We start from the raw sequence: 12,034 nt of genomic DNA, 5'->3' as shown, positions 1-12,034 counted from the left end.
CCTGGAGTATCTAAATGCATAGAATACCAAAGGGAAGAAAATCTGCTTCTATGTTCCTCAGCTTGTCACTCATTTGATACTGATCCATTCTCCCAGGTGAGGAAGTCCCGTCAGTCAATAACCTCTTCCTGATTCCCTTTTACAGAAAAGGCAATATGCCCACTACTGGGGAAAGTACAACTAAGGACCAGGATAGGGGTAGGGGATATAGTAGTAGGTGGTTGAATTTGTTTCAAGAAGATTGTCCAGGCAGACATGTCTAGCCAGCAGATGGATGTAGGCACAAAATTATCTCAAGTATAAATGTCAGAGTTGCAAAATAGCATTGAAACATTCATTTACTAGAACATTCTAGCAAAAGAAAATTCAAATTTTAGGAACATTAGGAAATAAACCTATTTTGAGCCATGCCAAGAAGGAAAGTCAAGTTTAGTTTCTAAATTTTTTTGGCACGATTTTGCCAGTCTTCCAATATTAGTGACTTTAAGTATGCTCCTTAACAAAACAATGAATATGTATTTGATGAACATAATTTAGTCAAAGCTGAGTTAATCTAGTAAAACAGTAGGTTCAAAGACCGCTTGAAGATTTTTTCCCCTTGGAAGAGAACACTTTCTAAATATGGATTCAAATGTATGATATTTTTGAAAATCAAAACATGCTAAGATTTGAAGGTAGGCTATAATTTTTAAACAATCTTTCCAATTCTTCCTCTTCATTAAAAAAAAAAAAAGTTAAGCATAAACCTGACTAACAGCATAGTATTCTGAAAGCTAAGAACCATTGCATCATTGACTAGGAAGGGCTGTCAAAGCTCTTATGTCCTACATCTCCCTGGCAAACGTTAACAAAGATATGGAAGCAGAACGCACATAATACAGCCAAAACACATGAACAAATACAATTGTATATGCAGATAATTACCAACTGAGATGTGTCTTGATGTTCCAAAGATAAAGTATGTCAGGATAGGGAAAAAAGCAGAGTAGAGACCATATCCCACGGGAACAGCAGCTAGCAGAGCGTACGCCAAGCCTGAAAGTACATCCAAAATGGTCAGATCCACAAACAAAAGTTACGCTATATTCCTACTGTACAAGGAGACGTCTTTTCATAGACCTCTTCGATTTGCAGCTCGTCCTGAGTGATCTCCTTATTTTGCATACGGTCTGTGGCTACCCTAGGATGCAGAACATGATTCGAGTCAGCTGGGATAATGATTGCATCTTCACGTGTCACCTGCTCAAATGAGTTGACTCCACCGATCAATAATCCAGTCATCCTCTCATTGGGTGACATAAAGACTATGAAATAATATCCACCATCATGCTTAAGAAATAAATTATTGCCAGTACAGTTGAAACTCCCTGTATACTCTTTCTCCATCCCTTCCTGTCTCCTCCCTCCACCCTCAGAAGGCAACCACTATCCTGAACCACTCTCCTGAATTTAGTGCTTATCATTCTCAGACAGTTCTTTCTTCTTTTATATACATAGGCATTTGTGTGTCTAGTAGGATGTTTTCTAAAATACGGGTTCAGTGGGTTGTCGCTATGGTAGCATCAAAGGAGACTTCTAGTTTGTTGGTAAGGTATTTTTTCATGTTCCTTATATGTCTTTTCTAGTTTCCCACAATGAGCATTCATTTAATCATTCATTCATTCAACAGCTATTGAGTGTGTCCCCTCCATGTGCCAGGCGCTGTTCGAGGTTTGGGGGAATACGGCAGTGGACAAAACAAAGTCTCTGCCCTTAGAGAGTTTGCATTCAAGAAGAGAAATCTGTATTACTGATGCTGTTGCTTCAATATATAAATTACAGCAAGGAATTGCAATAATCAGTTGTTCTCTAAGAAGATGGAATAAAAGACGACTCTACAAAGGGAAGACAAGAAAAGAAGGAACAGGAAATGAACTTCCAAGTCTTTCTCAAACTTCCACTTCCCTAAACTGGACTCTACAGTTCTTACAGGCCTGGGAAATGAGGACTTTTACATTTTTCACATAGTATCCTATTTAGGGACAAATGCCACTCAAATATCCTGTAATCATATAGGAAGTTGGTACAATAATTTTGACATTATACAATTTGTAAAGAAATTTAAGCCATTGTTTTAAACTATGGAATCTCTGTGTTGGTGCACTTCATGTGTAGAATGGTGCATATATTGATAAAGGTGGTGCCAGCAACTATTTGGAAGCATCTAGAAGGCAAAAGTAGAGAGTGGAGAGTGCATTCCCCATAGCTGTGAATAAAAATAGCACTAAAAGGGCTGCGCTGATTTCTTGCTGCCTGCTGGGAATTATTTTAAGAACAAAAGTAAAAAAGACCTCGTTATCCTTAGCCTTTCTGGCTTCTCAGTAACTCTGTCGCCTTGATGAGTTCTCCTCCACTCCTCGGCTGCCCAGCCAACGGATATGTCACAGACGTTGCTTCCGTAGAAACAGCAGCATCAGCTCTGAAATATCAATGTTGAGCCTCCGTCTCTCGGCCTACATCCGCCTAGCTCTTCCGTTCACCTGCTTCAGAATCCTTCCTGCAACATTTCTCTGTTCTCATGAGGCTTCTAATCCACGAAGTGACCCACTTTCCCCTATCCTTGACAGCTTCCTGCCTTCACTTGCCACCTTGTCCGTAGAATTTTCGCAAATACCCTGAATTTCCTCGCTCCACTCTCTCTCTTCTCTCCTTTTCTTGTCCGGTGAAACCCCAATCTGGCTGAACCCAAACATCACCCTTTTCCATGCCAGCATTGGAACAGCTAGACAACTGACATAGAGACTACATTGGGGCTGACAAGTTTCACATAAATTTCACGATGGCCCACCCCCAGTGGGCACTTAACACTGCCTGGTGATCCAATCCCATTTCCCAGGAAGTGTGCTCTTCCTATCTCTGAGCTGGATACTCAGACTTCCCCTACTTTCCTCAAACTGCCCACCCCACCCATCCCACACAGACATGATTCACGGATGAATCTTCAACTTCATCCAAACCACAGAATCCACAAGATGTCCCTAACTGGCTTTTTACCACAATTTCAAGTCTCCTTGCATCTGCACCATTTTGTCTGTCTTTCCTCCTTTGAAAATGAAGGAACTATCCCATCGTTAGGCCCTCCCCCTTCTGTCCTTGAACCCATCTACACTTGCCCCTTCTCACTACTTTCAGTTGATTTCTCCTCTACCTCTTGGACCACAAATCTTTCTATTAGGTCATTCCCACTGGGTCACAGATATGTTCTAGGACCTCATATATTAAAGGAAAAATAAATCCTCCTGCCACTCTACCTTTGTCCCTTATGCCTCTGGTTACAGCCATTTGTCTACTCTGCTTCACAGCAAACCTTCTTAAAAGCATTTGTCTGTCTCATCATCATACTCTGCCCTCTAGAGCATTCCACACTATCAATACCTCTATACTGAGAAAGAAAGAAAGGAAGAAAGAGAGAGAGGAAAGAAAAAGAGAAAGCAAGCAAGCAAGCAAACTTCTTTCTTGGCTTCTAACCCCACATTGCTCAGATTGTTCTTTTTCTCTAACTTCCTGAGCCCAACCTCTGCATGTTTCTTTGTGGGCTCTCTTTATCCTCCTCACCTTTAAGTACTCCAGCCCAATTCTCTTCCTCATCTGCCCCTTCTGCCTAGATATTCTCTGGCATTCCCATTCCTTTAACTATCACCTCTAGAGTGATGCTTTCCTGACTTTGATGGCTAGCCCAGACCTCTCCAATGACCTTCATGCCTCCAGTAATTCCAACTCTGTATTGAGCATCTCTGCTTAGATGTCTCATGTGCATCTCAAATTTAACATGTCCAAAAAGAAACTTGGTTTTTCATCCCAAACCTGCTCCTCAGCCAGTCCTAATCCATCAGTATATGATCAGTAATTCTTGCTCCAAAATATATTTCAGATCTGTTCAGCTCCATCTCCTGCTTGACCTGCTTCAAGCTGTCTATCCTCAGGGCTGGGACTAGGGCGAGGCAAGTGAGTTGCCCAGGGCACATTATTTAAGAAGGCTCCCTGTAAGTGACTCATCCATCTCACCCTAAACCCTGGCCCTAACCTTATCTCGTTGTTTGCTCCCCCACCCTGGCCCTTTCTCCACCCACACATTAGAATTCTTCCCGTTCCTCCCTTGAAAATATTAAGCTTTTTTTGACCTCAGGGACTTTGCACCTTTGCCTGGTACACTCTTCTTTCTGCTCCTTTACATGGTTGTCTCCTTCCCATCTTCCTGACACTGATTAAATCTCACCCCTCAGGAAGGCCTTCCTTGACCATTGTATCTAAAATAAACAGTCCCTCCCCAAATTAATCCCTATTAAAGCATATTTAATCCACCATAATAGATACCACAATCTATAATTATTTCTCTATTTCTTTGCTTATTTAATTCCTCTGTCTACTACTCAAAATGAGCTCCAGGAAGTCAGTACCTGTGCCTGTCAGTAAACCACTGAATCCCCATGGCTGGTCTTATAAATATTACTAAGTGAATGAATGATGATGGATGAAGAATGAATGTATGAATGAACCAGGTTACCCTCCTAGAAATTCACCTTACAAAGATAACTTTACAGAGATAATGTTTCTGGAAAACATATTCATAAATCAAGGAACTGCATGGTGTATAAATTAAGATCCTAGGAATTAGACTCTGGGTTCAAATCCCAGCTCTACCATTTCCTGGCTCCACGACCTTGAGCAGGATTTAACAGATGTCTCAACTACTGAAAATGACCTAATTATAGTTGTTGTGAGGATTAAATGAGATAACTGGCCAAAGCCCTTAGCATAGTGTCTGATAATAAACAAAACTAAAATTAAAACTAAGTCTTTATAAGATACTTGTCTCTGAACACTTGGGAGACACAGTTTGAAATACCATTTTTCATATATAAAGATGATTCATTATCAGGAATGCAATTCGGTCCTCTTCATTAAGTGTTACAGGGCCATCTATTCTGTGTCAGCCTCATGCGAGGCACGAGCGGACCAAACATGAATTAGATGGTTCCCGTCCCCGGGGAGCCACCGGGTGTTGCCATGTCACAGCTACTAGAGCCCACTGTGCACACAGGTACTTGGCATCATTCAACATAGGAGCCGCACAGCCCCGTCCAACTCTCCTGTGCACCTTTGTGATTGAAAACACCGTTGACTAGGTGGGGGCTCCACACTGAGGCCACAGCACATCCTCCTTCTCTGTGGAACTCTACCTGGCCTGCTCTTAGTAATCCTGAGAGCTCCACAGGCAAATTTTGGCTCATGACATTGCACAACCATTATGACTAATTTCTGAAATAGTCCATTTCCGGGCCATCTTTCTACACACGTTTCTATTCCACCCTACTTCCCATCACTTGGCAAACTGAGACTCAACCTTCAGGGAAACAGCTCTGACCAATCCTCCTCCAGGAAGCCATTCCCAGTCTCCAGGGTCGACTGCCCCTGTGTACACTCCCTTCCCAAGCAATGTTACCCCTGCTACAGCCCTCACATTGAATTGTTATCTATCTCCCTCCCCATTGGACTATAATAAACACCTAGAAAGCAGGAGGTGCATCTTATTCATGTCAGTGTACCTACTGCCCGGCATAAACATATGCCCGTTCCATAAAATTACAATAAATAAATGAGATTTCTGTTTTCATGGTTCAGGGGATTTGTAGAGTTGAGGGGAGGGCAGAAGCAAGATGATGGGGATGGGAGATAGAGGAGAATGCCCATACAGCTATTCACCAGCTATGCCACAGATTTCCAAGACCCTCATGGAAATACAGCATAAAGGCAGTTAAAATGAATAACCACCTAGTCTGGGACATTTTGCCAGAAAATATGGGAATGGACTAAAAAAGTGGGGGTGAGGGTAGGAGCAGGAAAAAAATGCTTACGTGTAGTCTAGACTAAAATACTTTCTTCTCTTTTCCTTAAGAGAAACTTAAGTCAGTTTCAAACTGCAGGTCAAGACCATGCATGAAATGTCAAATAACTTACAGGGCTACAATCATCATTTTTTAAAAAATACAAGCAGAATAGAATAGGGCAGGATAGAAAATATCAGAGGGTATCACTTGTAGTGAAGGTAAATGTTATTTCGCAAAAGTTGAGATACTGATCATGTGTATGGGTCATGAAGTAATACATACTTCTTCCCATGGGCTGTGGTCAATGAAAACTGGGGAGTCACTGTTTAGGTGCTAGGGCTCTAGTTGGAGCCAGGCAGCTAGCGAAGCAGCAGGGTTTCCTAGGAAGAGAAGAAAGAAGGGACTCTCACCACTAAGGGGCAGGCTCTGAAGAAAAGATGAAGGTCTTAAAAGGTCTTAAAAGATGAGCAAGCATTTGGTGCAGACTCATGGGAGCCAGGCGGCAGTTAGGAACTGCGGCTGGAAACTGTGATGCTCAATCACTCACGAGCTAGCCCAGCAGTAGCTTACCTTGTAGTGTCCCCACTAGCCCAGTACTAACTCCCGAAATGATATCACTAAGCAGCCATTCCTTGATCCGGTATTTGGGGAGCCAGTCCAAGATGGGCAGGAGAGTCTTCAGCACACCAAGGGTCCTCTTTCTTGGACAACTGTCAAAAGACAAGAAAACTAGACTGCCAATTCAATCTCGGTCACAACCCACTGCAAATCACAAAATTTTGAACCGAACTCTGCTAATGTTTCTAACTACTTAGAAAAAAGAATCGGAATTGCATGGAAAATACTAACAGTGAAGTGCTTACCATGTTTTTGCCAAGAACTCTATTTATTTACCCTTTTAAATGCACTGTACTAGAAAACACAGGATTAAGTGTTCCCTCCCCTCTCCCACTTTCTTAATCCTCTGAGAAAATATCCCTAAACAAGAACCCATTTTCTGGTCCAGCCACAGACTGATCAATGTTGGAGTCTTTAAATGGAGATTAGTTTTCAGACTTCCTAACCCAGGCACCTTCTTTTTCTTCTATTTTGCTTTAAAGAAACATAAATAAGCTCTGTCTATTTTGGCAATAGGAGCTTGGAACCAGTTTTTACAAAGCTCTTTTAACATGAGTGTATATCTCACTGTCCCTTGCTATCTAGTTTTTTAAATTCAACAACCTCTATCTAGGCAAAAGAAAAACACATATTAAAAGTAGGTGAACACTGTCTCCTGATTCAAATAAATTATTTTAAAAATTATATTTGAGACAATTGGAAATTTTATTGACTCAATTTTTATATGAAGAAATTATTTTTGTGCGTGATAATGGAATTGTGGTTGTATTTTAAAAAAGAGTCCCTAAAAGATATATACTGAAATATAGACGACGACGACAACAACAACAACAACAACAACCAGCAACACTATATGGGATTTGCTGCCAAAAAAAAAAAAAAAAATAGTGAAGTGAGGCAAGTGTGTGGTGATAGGTGAAACAAGATTAACTTTGAGATCATCGTTGAAGCTGGGTGATGGGTAAAAACATGGAGGGGGTTTATTACACGACCACGCCTACTTTTGAATGTATTTGAAATGTTTTATAATGAAAGTTTTTTTTTTTTAAGAAAAAGTCTGGCAGCACCTGACAGTTCTTTTTGTTTGTGATCTCTAATTACCGGTGGCCCGTTTGGATTTAGAACCGGAGCGGGGGCGGGGTGTCCCACTGCCTGATGGTGGAGAACCTGGAGCACACAGCGCTTCTCCTGTGCTCTAGCCTTCATTCCGTGTCTGAGTAGCATCCTGCCTAGATGAGCTTGAGGCTTTCAAGGATTCTAAGTCAGGTGATGGGGTTACCCATCATCTCTTTGTAATCGAGCTCCTTGCTCTCCCACTCTCAGCCTGGCCTTCACTAGAAGGCCGCAGGAACTCGCTGAATCCCAAGGCGCACTCCAAGTACTCTTAAGAAAGGAAAAGGAGATGGCGCTCCCGGAACACACTCTCCCCAAAGATGAGTTTCCGAGACTAGGGTCGATTCCGGCCGAGAATGATGGCGCTACCCTCCCCCCAGGACAGCCCGCGTTGCGGACGGGAGAACCAGAGTCCGTGCGCTGGCATCAGCCGGCGCGACTCGTCAGGGCGGCGCGGCATCCCACGCTCCGCGGCCAGGCACGCCCGCCGGTCCGCTCGCCCCGACGCCCGGCTCCACCGCGTCCCGCGCCCCGCCTGCCGCGGCCGCTACCTGCAGCCCTTGGCCAGGCTCTCGCGCATCGTCTTGCGTTCCTGCAGGCGCCGCTCATACTGCTGCTGAAAGGCGAGCTCGTTGTAGACCGGCCGCGACACCACGTAGCTGCAGCTGTACTCGGGGAGCGGCGGCGGCTCCAACCTGCCGCCAGGAGCTGCCATGACCTGCGAGGAGGACGAGGAGAACGGAGACGATGGAGCGCCAGACGAGAAGAGGAGGTGAAGGCCGCCCGTTAGCTGCCTCCCGGCCCCACCTGTTGCATCCGATCCCCGAAAGCCTGGCCGGCTCGCTGCCGCCCTCGGCTTCCCAGGCCCGCCGCCCCCGGGCGCGCACCAGCAGCCTCCCTGAGGGGTCCCCGAGGACCTCCGGGTCCTGAGCCTGCACCTGCTGCCCGGAGCTCCGGGACTTTTAGGGAGTGAGGCCCGCTACGGGGGCTGCCGGAGCCGGACCAAGTCCCTTCCGACCTGCAGCCAGGGCGCTGTCCGCGTCCTGAAATCTCCCCAAACTCGAGCTGGGGCCCACGGCGCGTATGGGGCGGACAGGGGACACTACGAATGAGTGTCCCTCTTCTCCGGTACCTGACCCAGGGCGCAGCGCCAGGCACCCCTTTAGAAAGAAGCACAGCCCCCGGGGCCGGGCGTGAGACCCTCAGGCCACACTCCCCAGGTCCGGAGGCTGCGCGCGCGCTGCAGGCAAATTCCAACAGCGGTTCCCGCTCTCCCCGGGACAGAAGTTTGGGCGGGTGGAGCACGTCTCACCCCGGGCCTGTTTTCTTATCTTCCCTCTCGCTCTCAGCTTCTCAGAAAGAAGGCTGTGCTGCCTCTGCCCGGAGGCTCCATGCCCAGCCGCCACACCTCCCCGGCCATTAGTCCCATCCCCAAACTGCGATGCCTCCCCGAGAGTTCAGCCAGGGCGGGGTGGGGTGCGCTGCGTCTTCAGTGACGATCTCACCTGCTTCGGCTCACGTCCTGCCTGGAATGCCCCCGGGACGGCCGTTCCGCCGCCTTTATAGCGCTCGCAGAAGGCAGTGAGACGTTTTATTTATGGAGCAACAGAGACACCTTAGTCCAAAAGAGGGACACACAGGCAGCGGTCTTTCCCCACCTATCCTACCAGGAAAGAAAAATCTTACCCCTCCAGCATTCTTTCCCTTTCCTGAAACGAACCGGGAAGGCTGAGAATCTTACCGGCTGTCACCCAGGGGCCACCCGAATCCTCACTCGCCTCGCAATTAATAACGTGGGCTGCGAGGTCAGGGGCGGGACAGCCCCAGGGGAACTTGTTACAGGAGAGCAGAGCCCAGCGTGGAAGAAAGAAGAGGCCAGCGATTACCGGCATCGCTGACCTTGACGCCTAAATCCGAAAGCTCCGTGGTCTACCACAAAGCCCTCACACTAGGTGAGGAGGAGGAAAGGAGCAGTGGCCAGTCTGCATTTAATTAGGCTTTCGGTTTCTAAGTCTTTTTTTAAGAAGTACCCGGTGGGTGGTGGTTAAAAAGAGTTCATAATTTATTCATAAACCTTAGATACCAACTTTTCTGTGACCCTGTGTTTTTACTACACCATCAAAATCAAGCGAATATATGCATATTCTTGTATGGCTGAGGAATTGTGCTGTACACCAGAAACTGACACAACATTGTAAACTGACTATACCTCAATAAAAAAAAATCAAGTGTCCAGCTGGCCCCCTTTCTTACCTAACTGACTCTTTGGTTCTTTCTTTCTTCTCATGCATCTGGAAAATCAAGGAGGGAATAAGCTGGACTAGACAGGAATCAGGACTAGAAGGGAGCGAGGGAGAGTGGGGTGGATCCTACCTCATCCATGTTTTGTCTTCTGCTGGGATGAATCTTGCTAAAACTGACTAATTCAGGTCACGATGAAAGGAAAGAGAGTTTGGTAAACAGGAAGATTCTCCCCTGATTGTGTGTTCTGAAGTATATGCAGAAGAGGCTCCAAAATGTGGACCTCCGGACACCAGCCTTCCGTTACCTGGAAAATACAGACCATGACAATTCTACAAGCAACAGAAAACAGAATCCTCTCAGGAGAACCCAAGTGTAAATCCCCTGAAATTGTATTTGATGAGATATAAGCGTGTGTGTGTGTTTTTTTTTCTGAGCAATGAATGAGTCTCCAGCTTTCTACAGATCTTCCAAAGCTTACTTGACCATTATTAAGGTTAAGAACCCTTGAAGAAATGATCTAAAAAGAAAATCCAAGTCACAAAGTTTAGGATTTTTATTCCTCTGCAGAGGAGAGTATATATATGGTAGTGGTTCTTAAAACTAAGGACAATCCCCCACCCCCACTCCCACCCGGGAGAGATTTGGCAATGTCTAGACACATTTTTGGCTGTCATATTGGAGGGACACTGCTGTAATCTTGTGGAAAGAGGCCAGGGATGCTACTAAACATTCAGTCATTATTACCTTCTACCTAATGTCTTCTAAAACGATGTATCTACAGCCCAAACATATTAAAAAAACAAAACAAAACAAAACAAGGGAGGGATGGTGTAGCTCAGTGGTAGAGGTCCTGGATTCAATACCCAGTACCTACACTAAAAATAAAAAAACAGACAGATAAATCTAATTACCTCCCCCTAAAAGAAATTAAAATAAAGTAGAATAAAAACAATTAAAAATTACACTACATATTGGTCTACAACTTTTTTTTTTTTTTTAGTTAAGTCTATGTCATGGATATTTTTCCAGGTGAGTACATATGGATTTTTCTTAACTTTATCAGTAGCTGTCTAGGATTTCATACTATCAGCTCACATACTCAGTTCCACAGTAACTTACCCAGACAACTCACCATTCTTTACTAAGTTAATCTGAAAGCATGCTGTGCAAATATAAATATAATCTGAGTCCCATTCTGATAGGCATTTCTGACCCCTGTTACTTGCTACTGTGAACAGTTTTAGTGTAGTCCAGTCAGCTCTGTGGACCACTTTGCTTCAGAACTTGGTGATGATGGTGATGGCACAATTCAAAGGAACAAAGAGTGGGATAAAGGTGTCCGAAGGACAGAGGAGAATATAAGCTATCAAATAACCCTAGGAGTCAATGGTGTAACTTCTCTTGGAGAATAGACAGAATTCTTCTTTGCATCTTACTATGTAAGAATTCAGTTTAATAATTATCACACTAAAAGACTTGTATGTACCTGGATGAAGATACTGATTTTTTTTTTCCTGTTAAAAGCCTTTTCTACTGAAGAAATGAATGGTGCATGGACAAAATGGCATCTCCCTTACAGTTTTCTATAAAGTATAAAACTACTTTTTTCAATGGTCTGAATGTGGCCATCCTTTAAAAACAAAGAGTAGGACGTGATAACAGCTTGCTCTCCTCATCTGATTTACTTGTTATATTAAACACCTCAAAATTACTCACTTAGGCTTTAGAAATCAAGCTTCACCTGTTCCTCATGCAGGTGGGTGGTTCTTATTTCCAGAATATAATTGTTTCCAGGACTTCTTTCCAAAGAGATGGATGTGTCATTTCAAAACAAATGTCAGACAATATTAGTGTTACTTTTCAGCACTTATTTAGCAGTTAATGCTGATTTAAAATGCATTTTCTTATTTAGCCTTTAGGTACTTGGAGTGTAAGACAGAGTCCATTATTAGATCTGCACACTCACTCATTTATTCATTTATTCAAGGATCTATTAAGAACTATATTCAATATATTGTAATAACCTTTAATGAAAAAGAACATGAAAACTAATATATGTATGTATATGCATGACTGGGACACACATACACACATTCATTTTCATATTCCTAACGATGGGATCTTGAAAAATCATTGGGTAGGAATGAAACTAATTTTTCAAGATGAGAATTTTTTTTAAGAAAATCACTAAA

General features: G+C 43.9%; 1 protein-coding gene across 2 annotated transcripts in view; it reads right to left on the bottom strand.

Annotated features, from left to right (window-relative positions):
• Positions 1 to 9,722, bottom strand: part of SLC26A4 (solute carrier family 26 member 4) — a 52,183-nt gene extending 42,461 nt beyond the window's left edge. Inside the window, exons 1-4 of one of the 2 annotated variants that reach the window (XM_074367664.1) lie at positions 9,104 to 9,722; positions 8,150 to 8,316; positions 6,438 to 6,577; positions 925 to 1,035 (exon numbers count right to left, since the gene is read on the bottom strand). In XM_074367664.1, the coding sequence (XP_074223765.1) occupies positions 925 to 1,035; positions 6,438 to 6,577; positions 8,150 to 8,313 (415 nt within the window). In that variant the 5' untranslated portion in view covers positions 8,314 to 8,316; positions 9,104 to 9,722. Of the gene's footprint in view, positions 1 to 924; positions 1,036 to 6,437; positions 6,578 to 8,149; positions 8,317 to 8,910; positions 9,075 to 9,103 lie in introns of those variants that run through there. The other variant, XM_074367665.1, reaches the window with a different exon arrangement.
• Between the last annotated feature and the right edge of the window lie 2,312 nt (positions 9,723 to 12,034).

Source organism: Camelus bactrianus, chromosome 7 (genome assembly GCF_048773025.1).
Source record: "Camelus bactrianus isolate YW-2024 breed Bactrian camel chromosome 7, ASM4877302v1, whole genome shotgun sequence".
NCBI classification, from domain to species: domain Eukaryota; kingdom Metazoa; phylum Chordata; class Mammalia; order Artiodactyla; family Camelidae; genus Camelus; species Camelus bactrianus.
Note: the sequence above shows the minus strand (reverse complement) of the source record. Positions and strands in the feature narration are given on the sequence as shown.